At 39.2% G+C, this 26,371-nt stretch overlaps 2 protein-coding genes across 2 annotated transcripts in view; both read left to right on the forward strand.

Moving 5' to 3' along the window:
* Nucleotides 1-26,371, forward strand: part of iglon5 (IgLON family member 5) — a 216,740-nt gene that overhangs the window by 58,980 nt on the left and 131,389 nt on the right. The gene's annotated exons all lie outside the window — the stretch shown is intronic.
* Nucleotides 17,165-23,399, forward strand: LOC141367310 (uncharacterized). The gene is made up of 2 exons (XM_073872556.1): nucleotides 17,165-23,035; nucleotides 23,155-23,399. Exon 1 carries the CDS (start codon nucleotides 20,855-20,857, stop codon nucleotides 22,613-22,615), a length of 1,761 nt encoding a protein of 586 aa, XP_073728657.1. The 5' UTR covers nucleotides 17,165-20,854; the 3' UTR covers nucleotides 22,616-23,035; nucleotides 23,155-23,399.

Genomic DNA, 26,371 nt, shown 5'->3' on the forward strand with positions numbered 1-26,371 from the left:
AAACAAACAAAAGTCAAATAAATCAAATCGTTACCTTTAGGTGTGTTGGTAAAGATTCAGATATTGATTCTGGCAATCTCTTTAAACGAAAACTTTTATACCATTACAAGTGAATATGTTTTGCCTTCCAGATTATACTGATTACATTACTAGTGAACCAGTCATGTGTAACATAACATCGCACAATAAAATCCACTTTAACAGAGAGAGGCGGTCATGAAATGTATTGAGATGCTCGCTGCACAGACCATTACTGCTTACAGCTTTATGTTAACTTTATGTCATGTAAAGATATGTTATGGATCCTGATTTCCTCACCAGTTATTTATTTTGATTGGCTTAAACAGCAATACTTGGCGGGTTTTAATCTTAACAGCTAAACAAACACCAAACCACTTTTTTGATGTTAGTGTCATCTAGCTGGGAGATTATAAATTGCAACCAACGTCTCAGTCCACAGCTCACACCTCCCATTCGAAACGCATAGAGAAGCTACGGTAGCCGTCACAGGACAAAAATGTGGTCGTCTGAGACAATGGCTTATACAATGCAGTTCATTATTTAAGGTCTTTATACACCACTGATAATATATTTATTCAATGTATTAAAGTTACACAACACATCTTTAAATTAGTGCTGTGCAAAAATTAATCATGATTAATCGCATACAAAATAAAAAGGTTTTTTTTGCATAATATTTGAGTGTATATATAAATACACACACATTCATGTATGTATTTCAGAAACGTTTATATATTTATTTATATTTTCTATATTATATATATATATATATATATATATATATATATATATATATATATATATATATATATATATATATATATATATATATATATATATATATATATATATATATATATATATATATATATATATATAAATATAATATCAGTGGCGGCTCATGACTGTTCTTCCGAGGATGCGCTAATTCAAAATAAGTGTTCGGATTGTGTTTGAATATACATAATAATTAAACTCACAGCAAACTTATATATTTGCAAAAAAAAATCACTTTTATTATTTTGTATGCGATTTATCGCCCAGCACTAATAAAAAATTATATATAAATAATTTGTTTAAAATGAATATATGTATGTGTGTGTGTGGTTAAATATACATAATAATTACACACAGTATGCATATATTATGCAAAAAAAAAATCACTTTTATTTTGTATGCGATTAATCGCGATTAATCTTTGCCCAGCACTAAAAAAGTATATATAAATGAATATTTTTAAATGAATATATGTATGTGTGTGTGGTTAAATCTACATAATAATTACACACAGTACGCATATATTAGGCAAAAAAAAATCACTTTTATTTTGTATGCGATTAATCGCGATTAATCTTTGTCCAGCAGTACTTTAATGTTTTCCTTTAGTTCATTTTGAACTGCCTTGACAGATGCATGCAATGCACATTAGAGTTTGATCAAAATCAAATCTCTTAAAAGACAGCATCATTTAGCATCTTTATTATATCTGTAGCAATTTCTGTGATGGGTTTAAATGCTGCGGATGTATAGTCTGTGCAGAATTTGATGTGAATGTGACCGTGGAATTCGTTGCATTAAAGCGATGGCCTGAAGTCTGGCTCTTGTAATCCCCACATGACTTCTTAATCCGTCTTGCTCTGTCTTAGCATGAAGTGCTACATCACTTCATTCGTCACGCTTAATTAAATCTGTTTCACCAGTAATACGGCATTTCATTCCTACTCATAACTAACACTTTAAAACAGCGGGGCACAAGCTAATACATGCGCCGAGTGCTGTCCGGACCACGTTTGCCGTGTTCAGCTTTGTTTTTGATGAAGAGACACGTGTGGCACATGGGCAGTGGCGTAATCCCTCGACGCCTGTGTTGGTTCTCTCTGTAGGGGCGCTGCATGTTGTGTGCCTATCTCAGACTGCACGCAGAGCTGCAGAAATGCACAGAATGACTTCTGTCTATAAAAACCTCCTGTCTTATTATTAGTATAGAGAGTGGGTGAGCCGGGGAGAGAAGGATGAGAAGATTTAAAGAGAAAGTGCAGAACGTTCATGCTATAGAAAGTTTGTGGGAGGATACTTTAATAGGAACTATGTGTATTTTAACCCCTCATGTTAATCCAAACGTGATGTTTTTTGCTGTACAACTGTCTGCAACCCTAAACACCTTGATTAGCTACTTGAGTTGTGTTTAATTGGATTTGGAGCTAAAATCGGCAGTACAGGTCCTCAACAGGAGCAGGATTGGAGACCCTCAAAATAAACAAGCGGCTTTCATGGTCAACACGTAAATTCTGGAAAACTCCACTAAGAATAAATAATGCATATCGCGTCACCGCCATAGACTGTAAAAAAAGATGGACGTAGTGTCCTTGATGTCACCTTCTGAAGGTTGTTTTTGAAACTTAAAGTAGGTGGTGCCTGCCGTTGCCATTTTGGCCGCGTGTCACTGCGCATCACTCGCGGATATCCGAAAATGGGTAAAGAGGCGGGATGTGAGTGAAGCTGAGGTGTCTGGTTGCTGAAACCACAATCGCCTAGCTCAACTCTAGTGACAGCAGTGACTGTTCACCCATCACTCAAGTGGCCACACCCTTAATTATGCAGAACTTTAAAGCTTAATATCATTTAAATGGATGGCGATGGCAGGCCCCGCCAACTACTGGCTTCAAAAAAACTTTTCACAAACCTATGGGTTACATCACAAACACTACGTCCATATTTTTTACTGTCTATGATAGGGCTATTCAAATCTTACCCTGGAGGGCCGAGCACGCCAGTGTTTAGCTCCAACCCTGATCAAACACACCTGAGCAAGCTAATCCAGATCTTCGTGATCACTAGAAAATCACAGGTGGTTAAGTTTGATTAGGGTTGGAGCTAAGAGGCTTTCCTTTCCAGTAAAGTTTGGACTACATCTCTTTTGATATAAAATTATGTACTATTATCTCCAAGAAACACCTATACGTTACCGCTTTCCTTGGCATTAATGTTTAGATAATACTCTTATGTCTTCTTTGGTTAAAAATAATGCCTAGTGTGGTGGATGTGATATTAGTTAACCTACCAAGATCAGTCAACGTGATGTTTGAAATGACTTAACACGAGAGGAATATATCGCACGTCATAAGTTAATGGATTTCATTTTGCGATAGTCTTTTGTCAACCGTTTAGAAAATAACGCTAAAGTTTTGCGCAAATCTGCAAGGACATTATATAAAAATAATTACAGATTTACCATTAGTAATCAAAGTTTAAACATAATATTTGTAATTAAACTATGGTAATACAAATTGTAAAAAATGTGCATAAAAACATGGTTACTACTCTTTTACAATAAAAATTAACTCTTTACTTGTTATTTCTTGTAAAAACATGGTTATAAATATTTATATTTTTTGCATAATAAGTGTCTAAATGACCATATGGTTTATGCTTAGTTGTTTGTGTGTGTGTGTGTGTGTGTGTGTGTGTGTGTGTGTGTGTGTGTGTGTGTGTGTGTGTGTGTGTGTGTGTGTTAAATTGACTTTCCTGTTTTCCACCTGCACTGTAAAAAAATCAGTAGAAATTACAATGTTATTGCAGCTGGGTTGCCGGTAATTTACTGTAGATTTAAATGTATGTTATTTACTGGCAAGAGTTTGTTCAAAGTTAAAAACATTTTAAATGTCTTTATCTTTACAGAATAAAAGTATACAATAACAGCCTCATGCTAAGCATTCTGGGAACCAGAAATCAGTTACAGTAAGTTACCGGCAACCCATCTGTAATTTCTACGGATTTTTTTTTACAGTGCGTGATATCACAGCAGATATTCACGTCTAGGCACGTTCTTGTGATGCCGATGGCGTAATTTCCTGGTATTTATAACTTATGTGATTGGCTTAAATATATCCATCTGACATTTGAAGTGATTTTCTTCAGGCGCTGCGTGCACCAGCTGATCGACTGCCATTGAGGTGAATAAAGAGACCGAGACGCGCTGCAGATCTCTCCTGGTATATTAAACCTCTTTAGCTTCACTACGTGTTGCACGTGGCAGAGACATCTGAACGTTTCAATAGGTTTTTAGTGGGAACCGCTGCTAGAACACACATTTGTCAAGTAGAAAGGAAGCAGTTTCCAGACTTTTACTCGCACGGCTTTGAGCAGTAAATAAAGTGTCACTGAAAGCTTCCAGGTTGCAGGGAAATGTACAAAAAGTACAAAACGGAAGCAGGGTGTTAAACAGCAGCCGCAGCGGCAGAATAGAAAGCGAGAAAATGTAGAGACGAGATTGGCTTGGCTTGACTCATACATTATTGCTGACCTGTATTGATTGAGCGGGGGCCGATACGCCCGAGAGAGAGACGGTGCGTTCGAGAACAGAGATGAAGAACGCGGGGGTTTGAAAATGAGCAGATGTTGACAGTGCTGTTAAACATATGAGTCACCAACCTTCCCTCCCCTGTCATTAGCATGAACACCGAGAACAAGACGCAGCCCTTCACCAAAATAAATGGATCACTTAATTTGACTGAAAACACTCTAAATAGATGGACATACAAGAAGGCTTTTTGAATAGAGACCAAGAATTTTGGTCTCTATTCTGTCTTTTAAACTCTCTAGCACCACCAGCAGTTCAATTGTTAATACAACGTTTCAGCATTTCACTTTTGAACCACTAGAAATGTTACATTTGTCTGAATCTTGAATGATGCCAAGTTCAAAAAATGCTTTCAAAGATAAGACTAAGATCATCTTTTGACCATGCCAGTGAAAAATTATTGAAAGCTTTCAGATACTGTGCTTTATTAATACAATATTTGTTTTAAAGAGCACCAATGGTCCGATTCACGCTTTTACATTTTCTTTGGTGTGTAAGTGTGTATTAGTACATGTTAATGATATGCAAAAGGTACAAATCCCAAAGTAAACGATGACGCGAGTTATCGTCTCCAATGTAAATCTCTTTTCTTGAACTACAACAAACACACGGATTGTATGCAGCAGTTTACTTCCTGGGATTGGTGATGTAGACAAGACCAACATTATCATAATTCCCCCCGCTTCAGACTCACAGCTTGTAAGTAGCAACCGACGTCTGAGGTATTCAGGCCAATCACAACGTACAGATTAGCTGGCCAATCAGTGACAGTCTTGTACAAAATCCGTACGTTTTAGGAAGACATGGATATCTGGAGATACAAAATTGCATGGTATGTTGAAAATAATGTTTTTTGAACCATAAAGCACGTGAACACATTGTATTATACCAAATACACAAAATAACGTGTTTTATAGCAATAAAATAGGTGTTTTTTTACAAGGTTGACTTTTATTTAAATGATTCATTTTGAGATCAGCCATCCCCTTTTCTTCATTTTAAAGATTTTGAATGTGTTTTTTCTACAGTGCTTGGCCCTGTTCATATATTCAGATATATGTGACTCTGGACCACCAAAACCAGTCATAAGGGTCCATTTTTGATATTGAGATTTATGCATCATTTGAAAGTTGAAGATGCTTTCCATTGATGTGCGGTTAGGCCTAGAGAAAGCTATTTGAAAATCTGAAATCTAAGGGTGCAAAAATATTAAAATATTGAGAAAATCGTCTATAAAGTTGTCCAATTGACGTCCTTAGCAACTGCCATAACTATTTAAGATGGGACATTTACAAACTATCTTTACATTATATCCTAATGATTTTTGGTATTAAAGGGACAGTAAGTAGGATTTTCCCCCATCTAGTGGTGAAATTGTATTTTGCATTCAAACGAATAGTGCTCTCTAACGCCTCGTTTTTCCAAATGCGTGTTGCAACTACGGTAGCCGTTTTGTACTCACTGATCTCCTTGTCCGTTTCAACTGGTTCATGTTCTGAACGAAAATGCATTGCGGTAGGTTAGTGCTTTTTGTCTGTCTCTGCTATTATTGTTTATCAGTATGGGGAATGACATGGAAGCCTTCTTGGACTTACCTGTTCAATGTAAGTAAAGAGGAGAAATTCTAAGCTTACAAAGAAAAGTCAGATCATTGGCAGAGGTCATTTGACAACCAGGAGCAGCGTCCTGCAACGGGTCGGGTACCCGCGGATACCCGCATAAAAGTGTCTCAAACGGGTGGATTGTGACATTCCTAAAATTCACTGGCGGAGCCGCGGACGGATAATTAAAACCACAGAACGCCTGCTTATTTGTAAAACGCAGAGTTTCCATTGGAATCAATTGAAAACATGCGCCGGCATAAAGCACTTTAATTGGAATGATTTTAGCGTGTGTGATTTATAGTGTGTGTGGGTACGGGTCAGGTAACGGGCCAAATATTAACGAGTCCGGGCGGGTGTGGATTTAATTTTGATATTATCACAGGTGACGGGTCGGATCTGGTGCTGAACTTTGCGGGTACGGGCGGTAGCGGGTCTCCAAAAATAGACCCATGCAGGACTCTGCCCAGGAGGACATATTTATGAATAAAGACTTTTGATTAATAAAATACTTAAAATCCTACTTATTGTCCCTTTAAAGAAAATTTGATAATCTTGACCGTGTATTGTTGGCTAATGCTACAAATAAACCGGTGCGACTTATGATTGATTTTGTGGTCCAAGTTTTAGAAGCTAAAAACAGTCCCTCTAGAAAATGCGATTATGTGATCACATGATTCAATGCATAATCAGCCAAAGTCTGTATATTTATGCGGGGGCCGCATTTTTTTAAATACGCCGCACATTCGCCGCATAAATTGAAGATTTCTGCTTGCAAAATATGCGGGGCTTGCATGATTTCCTAATCCCTGCATTTTCGTAGCAAAAGTCATATATATCTTAGCAGAAAGTAGCAAAATGTTGCATTTACTTCACACATGCGCAGCCATGTCGCCTGTTATCCTGGGAATGTGAGGAAGTGATGTAATTAAGCGACGTGAACATCAATGAAAAGCTGCAAAAGCTACAAACAGTTTTTGCAAGTTCCCGCAATTTTTGGCAAATTTCATCGCATAAAATTGCATAAATATCCCGCATATTCCATCGCATTTTTTAAGAAAACGTGCCACAAGATCGTGGATTTTTGCCCACAACAATCACAAAAAAACTCTGTGTTTTTTCTGGAAGGACTGTAAAAAGATCTTGGGCCTCATTTATAAAACTGTGCGTAGGATCCTTACTAAAACTGTATGTACGCACAAAAGCCAAAAATGGCATACGCCAAAAAATATTAAGACATAAAACAAAGCAATGTTCCCTTTATAAATCACAGATCACCTGCAAGTGTGCGTACATGAATCATCCTCATATCCCACAATGCAAGCCCATTTTCCCATTAAATTTTTTTATAGATCACAACTGGCGTACTCACGTTTCCAGCCCAGTTTTGTGCGATGCACGCTTTATAAATTAGGCCCCAAGAGACTGGAAATAGGATAAAATATTCAATTCATGATGTAAAGAGACAGTAAAAATATTATTTCCTCCCATTTTGGGTTTGTTCATAGATCACACGATCATATTACAGATCTCATCTGATGATGTGGTAAAATGTTAGACCCTTTCTATTGGATAATGAGTCACCGGTCCCGTGTAAGTCATGCAGGTGCAGCAGTTTGGCTGTTGGCAGGCCTGTAAAATGAATCAGAACCCACGCCCCTGTCAAATGAATCTGGCTTGAGAAATTACTCGCGCGTCTCACATCTCTGGTTCACGAGCTCTGGTCATTAGATCTTGTGTTCATGTGAGATGGATGGATAGAGTAATTTTCAAAGAATGACTCTTATATTTGTCAAAAATAAATCTGTACTTCGGGTCAGGACATGATAAAACACGCTGGTTCATGGAGAAATTCATCTAATAGTATGTTCGATGATGTAAAGGTCGTAACCTCGACTGATCTTTAACTTGATCGTCAAGAGTTACAATCATTAATTCCTACAATAATTCCGTTTAAATATTCTTCTCTTGTTTCATTACCAATAATTACACCATGCTTAATGTATTCATGACTTTCTGACACACACATTAACACTTCATATGCAGTGTTTTGGCGTCTATGCAATGCTTTGAATAAAAGATGAGATATTATCAGGTCTAGATGGATCCTGTGGGCTTTTCAAGCTTTTCCTGCACTGATTATATGGGGAAATATCTACATAAATCTATGGAATAGATTCTAAAATGTGTTAAACAGCTGAAATTGCTTGATAGCTGAAAGCAGTAGTGGGTGGTACGAGCAAAATCTGATAGGGTTTGAGTATTTTTCTGGACAATAATGGAATATTACAGACTAAAGCTGTTACAAATCAACAAAAAATCCTTCATATCTTAATGCAATTCTTATTTTTTAATAATCCAGTAAATTAATAAAAGTAATGCAAATAAAAGTTATTTTATCCTACTTCATCAGGGTTTTACGCAGAAAATTTGTTAGTAGGCGTGGCAATCAAAGGGGCGAGGCATATGCGTCATGGTGAAAAATAAAATATTTTAATAAAATAAATAAATAAAATATTTATTTTTTAAACACTCAAATAAAACTTAATTTTGAAGAAACTATGACAAAAAATGAACACATACAAATGTTTTTACCTCTAACGCGAATAGCTGCGTGATGAAGTGAAACTAAAGGGTTAATAAACACAAACTAAAGCAGATGTTGTAGAACATCTGGCGAACAATGATGTACGCTCACGGTGTGAAGCGCGTCTGCGCTATTCTCCGAGATGTTTTATCAAATGTCTAGTTATCCTCCAGACAGTGACGGTCCGGACCACGTCTATCTCATTTCGTCCGTGTGGCGCGCGTCCCCGCTCGCGGTGTGGTGCACGTATGCGCTATTCTCTGAAATGCACTTGACGGCCTTTTGTACAGAGATTTTTTTTTTTTTGGACGACCTAGTTAAGGCGGTAGAGTTTCCAAGCTTAGGCGGGCCGCCTTAACTGCAATATGCTGCGTGAAACCCTGTTCATTATTTTCTTTTTTCTTTTCTTCATTATTTTCATATTTTTCTTTTTTTTAACAATATTTGGCAATTCGTACGTATTTTACGAGATAGCTATTTTGCATTCATTTGCACAGTCACATTTGTACGTTTTTATATGATTTGCATTCAGCCCTTTGACGTCATTTAGGGGTGCACCAATATATTGGCCAATGATGCTTGCTATGCTTCTCAAGGTATTACGGTGAAATGCCGCTACGTCCAAAAGCCAGAGGGCGCTCTCGTGCAGAAACTCAATATGCGCTGTAGATAAAGAACCATACACACGCAGCTATGACACGCAGCTCCAGGATATTGCTTAAGGATATTGCTGTTCTTCAAACCTTTTCAGGTATTTTCATGATGATAAAAATTATGTATAATGATTATGTTTGACGAGTGTTGCTTTTTCAAATGCACGTTATAAACGACTCAAACTAACAGCGATTTCAGATCGATAAGGACTTACTGATCAAAAGCCGTAGTACATGAAATAGCTGTGAATAATATTGGCTGTGTGATATAGTTATATAGTTATCGGCCAGGTATTATTCGTGTATATCGGCATTTATCGTCGCATCCCTGTGCATTATTGTTTTTTATAATAATGTTACGCATTTCTATGATTCTAAATTTGTACAAATTAGCCAAAATACATACAAATTCCTGTGAGATCAGTGCAAGTCAGTCTTGGCAGCCACAAAAATAAAATCAGTTTATAGTATCATACGAAGTTACTAAAATATCATAATTGATATTTATTAATTGATAATTGAGCATGCAAAAGTGTATGGATCTTCGTGAACCATTTTTTAGGGGTGTTACAGGCAAACAAAATGTTTTAACAGAAATGCAGTTTAAGAAGATGTAAGTAAACAGTGGTGTTAGAAAACTTTTTTATTTCTTGAATGAAATGCGCGTTACCTGGGGCAAAGCTTGGTTATCTATTACATACATCTTCCTGCATTAGAGGGATTATAAAATCACAGGTAGCCTTAAGACATAGTCTGCTTAGAAAGCGCATGCAATGAAAAGCAAGCTATCGATTGAAGCTCCGACAATGCAAGGGTGAGGACGCAGCGCCCAAGCTAATCAGAAAACGTCCGCGGTTTAGTCCTTGGCCTGGCCTTGCCAAACCACCCCGGTGTACCATCCCTCAAGTATCTGCTATCTGATCACCTACATTGATTAGCCCAAGGAGAACGAGACATTCAGACCACATTGTGTTGCCGTCCTGCAAATGAGATGCTGAAGGCGTACAAAGCCGGAGACCTTGGATTCATTTACGTCCAAGTGACCGATTTACAGCTCTCGGTGTCAGGGCCAGACTTTCCTGACCGTCTGAGGCAACGAAGCAGTAGGGTTTCCCATCTCAAGGGAGTTCGGCTCCGAGGGCTGCCGGGAACGTCTAGAGGAAAGATCTGGCCACAGCTGTAGACTAATGCTCTCGGATGCACTCCAAAGCACTAGTCGATACGCAGATCTTTACCCAATCTGTTGTTATTTGTTTCTCGGGGAGCTGGTGCAATAGCGAATGGCAGGCAGCCGGATTTTATATCCACTTTTCCTTTACGGTGGAATTTATCGTTTAGAGAGAGAAAAGAAAATGTGGCTCACTAATTCAGCTGGCAGTTTTTGGAGTTACTGTCATTATCATTATTAAACTTGAAACATTTTCTGCCTCCATGAGCAAATTCTCTTATTTTTAAGTAGTGCGTTGTGATGATCCTGAGGTTCTTGTATAGACTTGCCTGAAAACATCACAAGTTTATTGAAGCGTGACAGGGGTTTTCTCTGGGCAGTGTGCCGTCGTGTCTAAAGTTCAAGGCTGATAATTTGAAGGCTGATAGTTTTAATGAAAGCTTTTCATTTAACGTGTACATGAATATTTTACTGAATAGAATCAAACTTTTTTCATTATGGCCAGATTGATGAATTCTGGGGATTTTTATGGAGAAGACCGAATTTTCTATGGCCGTATTCAATCCAGCATTTATCCGTAGCTTTTCCATCTATTAGGCTTTTCTTTACAGCTAATGAAAATGATTTTTTTCATGCAGCTTAAAAATACGTCTCTTTCTTTGTAGTGTGGATTCGTTGATAGCATTTATGAATGAAATCTTAATTAGTTTCCCTAAAATCAACTTGATGGGAAACCTTTGCTCTGTTTACTACATACAGTACTACTGCCTTGGCAGGAAAAGTTTTGTTAAATCAGTTTTATTTGTCTAATGCTTGATGTGACATTTACTGTATGCGCCTGCTTTTAAATTATAGATTTGTGTAACTCGTGGATACGATTAGCTTTGTTGTGGCGGAGGTTGGCAGTCTGAGAGAAGATATGAATGAATTGGGTGTTTAAAAAGTAAAAATGTCTATTTATTTTTAAATATACGTCTCAGTTCCCAGCAATATGGTAAACCTTTACACTAAGGCTGTATTTGTAATGTATTTGCTAATATGAACTAACAATAAACAATACTGTACTTCTATTTAATATTGAAAGTTGTAACTGTTAATATTAGTTAATGCACAAGGAACTAACATGAACAACTGTATTGGTATAAACAAAGATTTAAAAAGGTTAATAAACTGTATTGGTCATTGCTAGTTCATGTTAGCTAATGCATTAACAAATACAACCTTATTGTAAAGTGTTACAGAAAAATCCAACAAAAGTTTTTTATGTTTTAGCAACAAAGGCACCAATTTTGTTTAAGTTTGTTTTGTTAATGCATGCAGCTTTATGGAACATTGAGCCACTGTAAAAACTTTAAAAAATGGAGTTAAACAATTTCAACTTGATTTTATAAGTTATGTCAACTTATCACAAGACAAAACTTAAAATAGTAGGTTGAATTGAATTGCAAAACCAAGTTTTTTTAATGCATGCTGCAGTTTTTACAGTATGAATTTATCTTTCATGAGTTGGCTAATTTGTATGAATTTGTACAAAGTGAATTCTGCGAATAAGTATGAATATTATAAAAACCAATAATGAAACCATATCCACATCCCCGTCCCTAACCCCAATGTCATGGGTGCAAAACAAATCATACAAAATGGTTTGAAATGAATTTATACGAATAAGGCCACCTTGTAAAATATGTACGAATTGCCATGATATTGTGTTGGGTATGTAATTTACATCTTTCATTATTTCATTACAAATAAAGAGGCCACAGATATATTTTCCTGTCATTTGTTTGTTTTATGATCTTATTGAAGAGAATAAACTAATTTGCAACATTTAGAAATAATTGAAAATATGTGTGTGGAAGAGAAGCAGATTGTTGCAGTTCATGTGGTCAGAAATAATGATTATTTAAAGGTAGGGTAACAGATTTGATCCTGAAACATTTTTTGTTATGCTGGTTAAAAGTCTTCTCACATCCTGATAGCAATCACTGTGTTAAGTTGTTTAAATGTATTTGTAGAAATTTATGTCATCTGTGAAAGGCGTAGGACCAAAAAATGTTCAACAAATCATAGATTTCGGTCCGAACGGACGTTTCCATTTTTGTCCCTCATACGTAAGCATAATTTGAATGCCCACCGCGCAGCGAGTCCACGCAGACACCCTACGTCATCGGCGCGTTCACGTGCGCTCACTTCCTGTCTGTAAACAGTGAGAACAGCAAACTTTTTTGTTGAATTGACAACCTACACAGGAGGCACACAACGAAAGACATCTTTTATAACAACAACAGCAAAAACTGCCTGGATCAGCAAGAGCAAAAACCCAAATGAACATCTGTAACTTTACTGCTTTACCACGAGATGAAACAGCTGCAGGAGGCAAAGGGTCTGATGGGTCGTTGCACTGTTTATTTAGGTAAGATAGGTACGCGATATGCTTGTATTGAGATGGATTCAGATATTTTACTTTGATGAAACATGTTGCTTATGAAATTTGTGTTCATTTACAGATTAGCGTAACGATATAGTTACTACGTCTACACAACCGAACGTGTGCTTAAACTAATTCTGACAAAACCAGTTGTTTTGTTATTTTGGAAGTGTTATTCGACTTTGTACTGAACCTGGCACCTTGTAAAACACTAATTTTGTTTCCCAGCAGACGTATAAAATCTACTGGACTCCAACTCTCTCAAGCCGCATATTAATTTAGCCAATCTGATCAGTTTTGTGTGCAGTATGCATCTGGCAGTCAGGCCATAAGCAAACATGATTGACTTATTCCTTAGAAAGGAAAATGGGCTTTGGATCATGACAGAATGATACGGCTTTCCCTGCAAGACCTAGGAGATGATCTTCTTACGTCTGTGATCTAATCTAGAAATTAATGTCATTATGACAATACACGTTATCTCAGATCAGAGGAGATGAGACTGTAAGACTCAGCGTCCTGTTAATAATATCCCAGAGGACATCATTATATTATCTGCCCTATGTATGTATCCTAGATAGAGAAGACAAGTGTGTTTTGACCTTGAACATCTTTTATCATTTGCATGTGTGATGCTAAGAAGTTTATGATGAGTATTTGTGATTGTCAGTGTAGTTATACATGCAAACACAATCACATATTTATTTGTATCACATTTAGTCTGAATTTTTCATCAGAGCTCCCCAAATATGATATATATGTGTGTGACCCTGGGTCGTAGCACTGGTATATTTAACCAACAATACGTTATTGGATATTAAGATCATGTTTCATGAAGATATTTTGTAAATTTTTCTACTGTAAATATATCAAAACCTTTTTTTTTGTGAGTGGATGCAATGCTTACTTCATTTGGACAATTTAAAGGTAATTTTCTTAATATATTTTTTTCCACCCTCAGATTATGTATAAATCTTAATTTCAAAAAATGTACCCTTATGGCTGGTTTTGTGGTCCAAGGTCACATGAAACAGCAGTAATGTAAAAGGTTGAGGAGGGTGGTACCGTATACTTTGCCATACTTTGAAGTAAAAGCTGTCAAATCTCTCTTCCTAAACTCATAAAAAGCATTATTATGAAATAAATAAGTGTTTTACACTCTGTGCATGTTTTGATAATCGTTCTGAATCTGATCTCTAAAAACAATTCCTTCACAAAAAATACAATTATTTTAGCTTTTTGCTAATTTTTAAATACGCATATATTTAAGAGTTTATAAGCAGAGAAAAAAAATAGATAGCATTAATGTTTTTTCCTCCATTTTGTTTGTTTGTTTGAAAGCAGAGGGTCTGATTTTTATTTGATATTTGTATGTTTATCTATTTTTAGAAGAAAATTCTCCTGGAAGGCATTTTGTGAAACTGTGTTTGTGAAATACTGGCGGGCGACTTTTAAAAATGGCTGGCAGGGAATGAGTTAAATGCATAAATAATGTTTTAATCAAAATTGCTTCTGTTCAGTATTTTATTCGTTTTGCATGCATTAAAAGTGTCAATGTTTTAGATAATGTAACTACTTTGATATTGGTATTCATCCAGAGTAAAAATGTGTGTGTGCTGAAACATGCTTATCATATAAATGAAATGCAATGACGTGATGCGTTCAAATCCTGTGTCACTGCGATGAAGTTCATCTTTTGTGACAGCTCTGTTTGTATTCTGCCCCTGGACACAGGCTGGAGCCCGGCCCGGGCTCGGTGCCTTGCACGCCCTCTTTTAATCTTCTGTCGGGTGCTTGAGCCTCACGCTTCACAGCACCTGGACACGTTACGCCCTCTCAGCGGTGAGCTCGGTCTCTTCTGTGCAACCCAGTCACCTACTGATCCAACGCGGAGTTCAGAAAAAACACCATACTGCATTCCAGCCATTAGTAGAAGCCATTAGCATCTACTGCATCTCTAGTTTGCATGCAGCGCTTCTCTTTACCTTGTTAACTGTGTTGAAAGTGTTTGGGAAACTAATGGTGTTTCTCAAATTGCTTTTGTGTGTAGAAAGAAGTCGCTTTTTCTTGCCACTGTTGACTTTTTCGTGTTCACCGAAGGCATTAAGGCAGTAGGCTGTATATTCTGTAAATCTGCTGTGAAACAATATACATTGTGCGTAGCACTATACAAATAGTACTGACTTGATTTAACTACTCAACCGAAAGAAGTTTGGTTTCCTGAAGTTAAAATATCCTGACAAAAGCACTTTTCTTTCCCAAGCTGATGTGTTTCCTGGTAAAATGCAAAGTTTGGGCAGGACGTATTAAAAAAATGAATAACGATAGCCTGTAGGTTTAAGTTCATCAGTCATGTGTTTGCTAATGGATGTCAGAGGCAGGTGGTATTTGGAAAATGAACGATGTCATTCTAGAAAGCATTTGATTGGACAAAAACCTGTATAAGTCATAAGTGCACGATGAGTCATCAATGCCATGCATCATTTTTTTCTGGAGGGAAAGAGTGTAAATTTGTTAATTTTGTGGCAAACACTTGCACAAATATGATCCCAGCGCCAACAGGCATGGATTAAAAGGGTCCATTAATGACAAGATAGTGGCGAATGTCTTTCGAAAGAGCTGGGGCTGATGTGTTGTTTAGGTCCTTGGAGTTAGTTTACAAATTAATGAATTGATTTTTAAGTCACTTCCCTGTTCTCCACACACTGTATAGTTATGAAACAATGAGGCGCATTGGGTTCTTAAGTGCAATGAAAAGTCCACAACAAGGTTAGCATAGATGTCTGCTTAAGTGAACGGTGGGCTCCAGCATGTCTAGCCGTGCGCTTTTCCCACAAAACTCCCCACTCGACGGTAATTTCCGCTGGATCAAGGGCCATACTGAGTGTTTCTTAATGAATGTTTTTGTTTGCTTTGGTCACGCCCTCCTCTTAGTGCACCGCTGTATTAGCATCTTCTGTACACGACGACGGCAGCACTCAAAGACATGCTCATAAAACATTCACAACTTGTTTTCTTCCTTGCAGACATGCCCGCTATTCCTCTCCATATTTTCTTCAGAAACGAGCGTGCCTGCCCCAGAACACGACTATAACTCTCCATTCCAATTTGTTAGCGGTAAACGCACCTTTGAATGTGCGACTCGCCGGCTCCCAGATAAACTCATTTGCATGAAAATGCTTTTTCCCAAGTGTTTCTCCCCCCATAGACTCACCATGGGGCTTTAGATCGCTTGCATGCTGCAAAAAAAAAGATGCAATTTTCCATCCAAGGCATCAGTTTAGGTTCTTGGGGAATGCTGGGAACGGGATGTTCCCTCACTGTTATTCACTCTGCATTTCGGATATGTAGCCGATGTTTCTCTTTAGCCTCCCCCCTCCAAAAACACAAGGGCATTATGTGTGGAAATATACAATGCTATGTTATCCACTGTGTATTTTTTATTAGGCTTTTGATATGGGTTGCCACGCGAGAGGGTAATGAGATGAGGATGCGTGCTAGTGAATTTCAAGACAATCCTGATTTCTCCCCTCGAATCTATTATCATAATCTTCAAAGATGCTTGTCTTGTTCATTTTGCGCATGACCCTGGCAAGTAGGTCGTTGAATTTCCTGAAATGACTACAAATAAGAGCGACGTCATTAAGCCGCCTGCAGTGAGTGGACTGCAGATGACTCGGGAATTAAAGAGGAGTGATGGGTTTTCTCTACAGCTTTGATCAAAATCCATTTAATGAAAGCGTTGAGGGACGTCTCAACTGCTGCCTGCAATCTCACCACAATTTATATCATCATAGCTTCCTAGTTTCCTTAACAATTATTAATCATTTTTTAGTTTTTGAAGAATAATTTATTATAAAGTAATTTAGTGTAATATAACATGCTGTATTAGGGCTGGACAATAATTTAATATCAATATATTTTGCGGTATTTATTTATTTATTTTTCAGTAATGATTTGGTTTCCAAACACATTTCTGATATTTCGATATACATTACAGCATCCCGTGAGCCGTGGTCGTTCATGTGTCACGTCTAAAAACACGTGTTACCTGTGGGTCAAGGGCAGACGCTTCTAGTGATGGGGATGAGAACGTCTATGTCGAGACCGAGTCAAGACTGAGTCTCTGAAGGGTCGAGACTGAGTCCGTTTGTTTTCAAATACAGTCGAGTATGAGTCAAGACCAACTCTTTGAGGAAGCATGTCTGATTTGAGACCGAGTCCTTTAGGAGTCAAGACCGAGTTGAGACCAAGACCATAAAAGCATGTCAGTTTTCATATTCATGATTTAATATCACCCCAGTTAATGATCAACAGTTAGGCCTACAGACTAAGCTAGATTGGGAAATGAAAGCGTCAGCGTAAGTTCTACCAGGAAGACTCTAATACCACGTCATTCATTCATAAAATCGGCTTACCAATCACAGCTCAAAGCCGACTATTTAAACGCTGAACTAACACTCTCTCCTGCTGCCCGTAGGTGTCGTAGCTGAAGTTCGTTTGCTCGATGCTTAGTGCAAACCAAACGTTTTCAAAGCGATTGTTACTCGTACCACGCAGAATCGGATGTCAAAACGCTCGCCCTTCCTCTGCTTATTTGTGAATTCGGTATGTTTACTCGGCCCGCAATGTTTTCGTGCCAATTTAACCTTTTCCCAGGATCTCTCATCCACGATATGCTACTCGTCTCATTTGCCGCTCGTTCTCACAGACTGCAACACAAGGTTACGGTAGGCGTGTTTGACCAGTCCCTTCGAACGCAACATCTTTGCCAAAGACCCTTATTTAGGGAAGCTCGCAAACTTGGCACAAAAACGCAAGGAATGAGGCCGTTTCATTTCAATGAACAGATTAAAATGCAATGCAGTCCTGTTAAGCGTAAAATGTAATCGACCATAGCAACTCACTGGACGCTTGCACAGGTGTCACTGATGATTGCCTGAGAAGTTCGGCCGCAACAGGTGTCACTGATCATATTGATTGCCTGAGGAGTTACGGTTCATGGTAAACACCGAAGGGTGATGTCTTCCTAACTAAAATATCTTTGTCTTCTCATCTAAACGAGAGTCACCACACGAAGGCTCTGTAAAGCAAAGATATATATATTTTTTTACGGCATTATTTCTCCTGAAAGGCGATCGCGTTTCAACAGCACGGCATTAACGCGTGAGTAAGTTAACGTCAAAAGACCCGAACGCAACTGTCTTAATTATCTGTGCGTGTTTGTTGTAAACAAATGGTGAAAAATGCGTAAACGACAAAATGGTGTAAAATCATATGTGTCTGCCTAAGAAACAAGGTAAGGTCACTGCTTTACATAATTTTCCTGAATATGTCTATCCTATACAACCTTCCCGATATGTGCCTACCTGTTCCTACCAATTTAAGGGACATATTAAATGTTACCTACTGTATTTGTCAGTTATTGCAGTCTTTGACCAAAATATACGGGATGTCTTATTTTAGTTGTTAATGTCATTGTTAATGTCACTGTTAACATCACTATGCAGCCTGCTCAATACTGACGATAGGCCACATTGGCATACTAACACAGGAATAAGCACGCAGTCTTAACGCTCAACTTGCATTTCTTGCGCAAATTGCGAGTGATTGTCTGGTTATGTCGGTCAAATGTACAATTATCAATGTTTCGTCCGACGACCGTCGGAAACGCTGTCACACAGTTGAAATCAATTGATTGCATTTCATAAGAATTATGGCATTAAATTTACTGTCATTTTAATTTGGTGTGAGGTAAGTTACATCATTAATTATTTTTTTTTATCATTATATCGCAGCCCGTGAGATTGCCGACACGATAGTACTGGGAATGTGACAATTTATTTCTTCTATTTAATATAGCAATGCTGACATCACGGGTACGCGCATCGAATAAAATCTGCTTCCGCCCGCGCGGTATTTTTACAATGCGTCTCATGCAATATTCAGTCATCGTCGCAAGGTTGTAGTATGTTTTCACTAAATACGACAATAAATACGTCAAGTCCGAACACCGGAAGCGTTTGATATTTTGAGTATTCAATTCGGAGGTGTTTTTAGTTCACAGCAACGGTTTAAAACTGAGTGTCACTTTCAACCGGTCGATGTGCTTCCACTAAACTCTGGACAATAATGAAACGTTAATGGACCACAATATATATCTTTTATCTTGGTGCTGAAACATGGTAATGGTATGGAGGAGATTGTATTTAAATAAATCGCGAAAATTTGCATATTACGTTTCTTGTTTTAGACTACAGTGAACGTCATGTCAGAACGTCCACCGCAGGCATCATTCTAAAAATAATGGTTAACATGGGTCCGATGCCCATTCTGACTAAAACAGCAAATGTTTATAATTTAATTTGAAAGTACTAACAAGTTCTACCTTCTGTTAAAATTTCATGAACATATCTGATAAAATGAGAAGTTATAAGCAAAAACATGTAAATAAGCAGCATTTCGGTCACACACATTCCATAGACATCCATATAACTTTCCTCTGATTTCTAATAAAAATATCATAACTTTCTCAATCTTTAACGGGTTTTTCGTCTGCAAACCTCTTAAAACTTTGTTGCACATCACTGATACCTTAGCGTTCTGAAAATTACCTTGTAACAGGGAATGGAACTCTCTCTCATTGATTTTAAACCCAGCGTGCATTTTAACCACCCTAGTGCGAAGTCCACGCTACATGCATTACAAGTTCAGGTGCAACGAAGTCAAAGCATTACTCGTTTATTGAAAAGTTTCTTATGAGGCAAATCATGCTATGCATATTGGTGTTGCAACTGCAGGTTATGTAAGAATGGTATGTTACAACATGCGATTGACTTGTTTATCCATTAAAGTTTAACTTAATTATGCTGAACATTTTCAAAGACTTTAGGTGAAGTCTGACTCGCAGTATGGTCTTAAATATGTTCTCTAAAATTGTTTGAGGCTACCGTGTCAACACAATCACATCCCGTAAATGTTCTGGGATCGCTCCCGTAAAGAGAACCTAGTAAAATTGCCGTAAGATGCACGTTTAAAGTTCTCTGTGTGAAACGATGCGTGCTCACTATACGTGCTGCTAAAGCTGAGATCATTCACCTGCATGACAGAGCAGCGCATCACGCGCTCCTCATGATCTCATTTAAAATACGAGTTACAAATAACTGGCGAACTTCAGAAGCGCTTAAAAGTCAAGCATGTGCAGGACTTTACATGTATCACATGTCTTTACGGGTTTTCGCAGTAAGCATGACTCCAAAAAATAATCGGCAGAATAAATGACCCAAAAGTCTAATGATTCTGGACAAATCCTGGAAGCATTTTCTGTGTAGTATTCATAATCTCTGCGTGAGAAGGGCAATTGATGGTGTCGGCTATCATTGATCGTGGTCTATTGACATAACCTGATCCCGCACCTTCTAGTAGTTTCAGGATTTTAATAACACTCCAGTCAAGACACTAAGCATTCAATTGCGTATTGTTCGTTCACATTTAGTTCATACAGTTTAGATTAATTTACTTCCATATTTTCTAATCTTTCTAGTCTATAATTATTAATCTTAAAATTCAATAACCTTAATTTCTTTGTTTTATCAATTTCATGTTAATGTTATGATTCTGTTTTCCTAGGTAATTTTTTTTTTCTGCCATCAATACACTTGAAATTTAAAGCCATAGCCAAAATCCCATCTTTTACTACATAAATACTTTGAAAAGTGTATACAATTGAAATGCAACGTTTCATCAGTTTCTATAGCTTTAAGCTGCATAATGATCAAAGTACGATCCAGCAGATACTGGTGGTGGTGTAGGTTACTCAACCATGTCTCATTTCTCGCTAAACTTATCTGTGGCATAGCGCGCTTTATAGGAATATTGTCGCTTTCCATCACAGCCTCCGACATAGCATACGCAGCCTTTCTCACTATAGGGTATATTGTTGCCCCATTGCATGGCTCTCGTGACCTCCTTGCTGCGTGGCATATCATTGCCTGTATCCAGCATTCGCAGTCATACTGCTATACTGCAAATTGTTGATGTGTATCATGGCCTTCTCGCTAATCAGCATATGGTTACATTGTGTCATGGATACCACAACCGACTTATTACATTGCATATGGTGCCCCGCATCTATCCTCCGCAGCCTTTATTATGATTCAGCATATCGTTGCCCCGCATCATTGCCTTCGCGGTCTTCACGCTACATGGGAAGTCGTTGCCCCGTAACCGTCTTTGTTGCATACAGCATATCATTGCCCCGTATCTTGCCCTTTGCGGTCTTCGCACTAAATTGCATAACGTTGCCCTGTAAGTGTTCTCCACGGCCTTCTCGCCTATCGGGGCTATCGATCGACGTGGCTTTACACATCGCCTATCGGGGCTATCGATCGACGTGGCTTTACATATCGCTTATCGTGGTTTTACACATCACCTATCGGGGCTATCGATCGACGTGGCGTTACACATCGCCTATCGGGGCTATCAATCGACGTGGCCTATCGTGGCTTTACGTATCGCCTATCGAGGCTGTCGATCAAGTGGCCTATCGTGGCTTTACGTATCGCCTATCGGGGCTATCGATCGACGTGGCTTTACATATCGCTTATCGTGGTTTTACACATCACCTAACGGGGCTATCGATCGACGTGGCTTTACACATCGCCTATCGGGGCTATCAATCGACGTGGACTATCGTGGCTTTACACATTGCCTATCGAGGCTGTCGATCAAGTGGCCTATCGTGGCTTTGCGTATCGCCTATCGGGGCTATCGATCGACGTGGCTTTACATATTGCCTATCGTGGTTTTACACATCACGTAACGGGGCTATCGATCGACGTGGCTTTACACATCGCCTATCGGGGCTATCGATCGACGTGGCCTATCGTGGCTTTACACATTGCCTATCGAGGCTGTCGATCAAGTGGCCTATCGTGGCTTTACGTATCGCCTATCGGGGCTATCGATCAACGTGGCTTTACATATCGCCTATCGAGGCTATCGATCGACGTGGCCAATCGTGGCTTTACACATTGCCTATCGAGGCTGTTGATCAAGTGGCCTATCGTGGCTTTACGTATCGCCTATCGGGGCTATCGATCGACGTGGCTTTACATATCGCCTATCGGGGCTATCGATCGACGTGGCTTTACATATCGCCTATCGTGGTTTTACACATCGGCTATCGGGGCTATCAATCAACGTGGCCTATCGTGGCTTTACACATTGCCTATCGAGGCTGTCGATCAAGTGGCCTATCGTGGCTTTACATATCGGCTATCGGGGCTATCGATCGATTTGGCCTATCGTGGCTTTACACATCGCCTATCGGGGCTATCAATCAACGTGGCCTATCGTGGCTTTACACATTGCCTATCGAGGCTGTCGATCAAGTGGCCTATCGTGGCCAATCGTGGCTTTACATATCGGCTATCGGGGCTATTGATCGATGTGGCCTACCGTGGCGTTACACATCGCCTATCGGGGCTATTGATCGACGTGGCTTTACACATCGCCTATCAGGGCTATCGATTGCTGTGGCCTATTGTGGCTTTACATATCGGCTTTTGGGGCTATCAATCCACGTGGCTTTACACATCGCATATCAGGGCTATCGATTGCTGTGGCCTATTGTGGCTTTACATATCGCCTATCGGGGCTATCAATCCACGTGGCTTTACACATCGCCTATCTGGGCTATCGATCGATTTGGCCTATCGTGGCTTTACACATTGCCTATCGGGGCTACCTATCCATGTAAAGCCTACCGTGGCACTTTACGACGAAGCATATTGTAATTCTTATCCTATTCCTTTTGTGTGAATCAGACATTAAAGTGAATGCCTATGCCTATCGTGGCTTTATTTTTGGGGGGGTTCCAATAAATAGCTGTTGTAGCTTAAGAAGTCTGATTCCTTCTTAACATTTTCTTTTGTTTCAGGATTGACATCTTTTCGATATCCTAGCAATCAAGCCAGTTGATCTCTTTCACTTTTGGGGGTAGGCTCCGCCCCTGCCTTCAACATCAGGCAGGATCTGCCGGACTACAGCTAGACCCGGACGAAAGGCGGGGCATATGCCAAAATCTTATGAGACTCAAGCATCTCTTTTATTTTGAGACTGATTCGAATTTCTGTCTTTTAATTTAACATGGAATAAATGTCATTCAAACGTTCACTTGCCTTCTGAGTCTTTATGGTAGAAATGAAAGCGTCAGCGTAAGTTCTACCAGGAAGACTCTAATACCACGTCATTCATTCATAAAATCGGCTTACCAATCACAGCTCAAAGCCGACTATTTAAACGCTGAACTAACACTCTCTCCTGCTGCCCGTAGGTGTCGTAGCTGAAGTTCACCTCCATCCTCCCCACCACCACCAGGTTGTTCCCTGTTCTTTTGTCCGGGGGTAGGCTCCGCCCCTGCCTTCAACATCAGGCAGGATCTGCCGGACTACAGCTAGACCCGGACGAAAGGCGGGGCATATGCCAAAATCTTATGAGACTCAAGCATCTCTTTTATTTTGAGACTGATTCGAATTTCTGTCTTTTAATTTAACATGGAATAAATGTCATTCAAACGTTCACTTGCCTTCTGAGTCTTTATGGTAGAATTGTTTAGAGGAGCAGTCTTAACGTCTTAATATGAACTATGCTTTTACTATCATTAAAAAATCCCTACCACCTGCATCATCTTCTGCCTATTTTTCTAGAGATAAATAAACAGCTCTGATGGCAGTATCTTTGCATTGCACCATGGGATGTTATTTTCAAATAATGCCCGTCAACATTGCATTTTATTATTATTGGCCCTGTCCCAAATGGCGCACTTCATGTGGACTCTCAGTCTTGTGGACTTAAATTGCGCGTGCTCGCTTAGTCTACGAGTCAGTAGGGTGTCTCATCTGTCATTCTTGTGCTTTAACGTGTCCTCATCAGTGCCCCATTTGCCCCCTTGATGCAGTCTCCGACGAAGCCCGGACTGCAGCAGGCGTTGCGTACTTTACCAACCCAGAAGTCCTTGCGAAAGAGCAATCAGACCAATCCAACAATGGAAGGGAGAAGTTCACACTGACGGGCAACTTCCCTTCCTATTTCCAGCGTGACGCTCGAGTCTGCCCCAAAACATGACTCCGGTGCACCCACGTGGACTCGGATCAAGGGTCCCTAAAGTCAGCACTCTATGATGTCATCAAAGTGTGAACTCTGAGGAGGAGCACAAGTCCGGAGTGTGCCATTTGGGACAGGGCCTAAGTTATGTTTTTTTTTAATATGAACATTACAAAATGTGTTGGTCTTGAGGACTCGGTCTGAAATTACAAGTCCATCTTCTTGCACTGTGGTCCGAGACCAAGTCAAGACTTTAAGTCTTTGAAGGAACAAGTCCGAGACGAGTCCGAGAAAGCAGAAATCGGTCTCGAGACCGGACTCAAGTACTACATCACTAGACGCTTCATTTCCCCAATGCGTGCTCCCATGGCGTGTCCTTCCTAGCTAAGCAACCATGATCCGTGCTCTCTGGGATGTAGAGGAAAACAGAATGCATGATCGGATATAAATCGCTCATCTGAAGCTCGCGTCAAATCGTATAATTGTCACCATTGCCCAGAGAAGAGCTGTCACTCAGAATTACAAGAAGGAGGTGCGGGGTTAGTTCACATCAAGTAACAGTTTCTAATGGTGACAATATTTGAGAAGGGAAAATGGAGAGATGTAATGCAACACAAACTGAATTACGGATGAGAAAAAAATAGGCCATCAGGTGCCAAGGTTATGAAGGCTTAATGCAAATTAAAGATGAATATCCATTTATTTATTCCATTTAAATTTGTTTAAATATTATAGTAGGATGCTTCATAGACTTTGTTCAGAAGTTTGTAGGTACAGACATTTGTTGTGGGCATTTTTTGCAGTTTATCCCAAGGCTTTTTTTAACATTCATACCGTTATCTGATTTAAACCGTACCAATCGAAATTTAGAAGTATATCGGCAATATAAATTTTGGCCATATTGTCCAGCCCCATGCTGTATTTTTATTTAGATTTGTCCTATAGAGAAACTGATGTGCTGATCCGCTATGACAAATTTATTCCGTAAGTAAGACCTCAAAGTCTTTAAAGTCTTGAGTCAGATTTTTGTGTCTTTGACCAATGACAACCAGCTTTTAAAAGTATGCTGTGTTGTCTGTTTGTAATAATGTACGACCAAGAAGGAAAGCACAGCGGGAAGATGTCGGCTTATTGCCTTTTTGTTATTTTGTGGCATCAGTCTTTGTCTCTCATCTCATTTATTCAGACTGCAAACCCATATAAAACATCTTTCTTTAGTCGTGATACAGCAGATTTAATAGCAGCACAAAAATGGTCAAAGTTGACAGTATTGTATTGCGTTCCCCACAACAGACATTAAAGAACTCTAACATTAAAAAAACATGAAAATATGATATTTTTTGACAGTGCAGTCGAGCTTTAAGAGCAGCCCAATTTGAAACTCGACTAATTTCATCTGAATATTGAATAATATATTAACAAGCCTCCCTCAGTTGTTCACTAACAGCCTGAGGCTTCTGGTGAGGGGGTTGGCGTGAATGGAAACTTCAGTGCCTCAAGGTGAATGCGAGCCACAAAATGTGCCCTACTTTTAAACCACAAAGTTCATATCTTTGCTGGCACGCTGCGTTATTCCCAGTCACACTATACATCAGGTTTACTCCAGTGTCTTCACGATAGCCGTAAGATGTCCCTGTGTCCTCCATGACTTTCTGTTGGCCCTTTACAGATGAGGTTCAGTTAGTATCATGAGTCTCGGAGGGATACAGGGCACACGACACACATTGTTAGATGGGTTGTCTTTGCATGATGTATAGGCCCCAGTTTCACGGCACCACCTGGCCCGGGCGAAGGTAAGCAGAAACTGATGAAATTCACAGCGCAGCAGTTTGGCTCTCCTTTTGCTATTAACTACGTACAAGTGATGTGTACGCAGAAAATGTTCTCGTACTTAAACTAGTGGTGTACTTTGCCTTGAACTGTGCCCGAATGCAATTGCTCCGCTCCCTCACAGGCTTGGGACTGTTTTGAAGAAAACATCAAGTAAAGCCTGTCTATCATAATGTTAAGTTTGTGGCTTTTAATTTCGAGTTGTTTGGGACTTGGTTTGAGCCTGTCTAACATACTGCTTCAACTCGCTTATGCCGCACTAGTGTTGGGTGATATGCCCCATTTTGAGATCGTCCTATCGTCAGCCTGTGAAATCACGGATACACGATAGTCGGGGGTTGGGAAAGTAGTTTTACTCATTTATTTATTTGTTAATTTTTTACTTATTTATGAGTCACTTGATTGGTGGACAAAAAACAAGCAAGTGCAACACTGTCATGACCGCAACCTTCTTAAAACTGATGCCATTAATCCATCCGCGTTATTAATTCCAGGCGCTCTAAAATTTCCTGCGTGCCAGGGAGTGAGAACAACAAACTCGCTGGTTTTAACCCTTCGCATGCCTAACAACCACTCTAGTGCAAGGAAATGTCAGTCACGCGTATTACAAGGTCAGG

Source organism: Misgurnus anguillicaudatus, chromosome 10 (genome assembly GCF_027580225.2).
Source record: "Misgurnus anguillicaudatus chromosome 10, ASM2758022v2, whole genome shotgun sequence".
Lineage (NCBI taxonomy): Eukaryota > Metazoa > Chordata > Actinopteri > Cypriniformes > Cobitidae > Misgurnus > Misgurnus anguillicaudatus.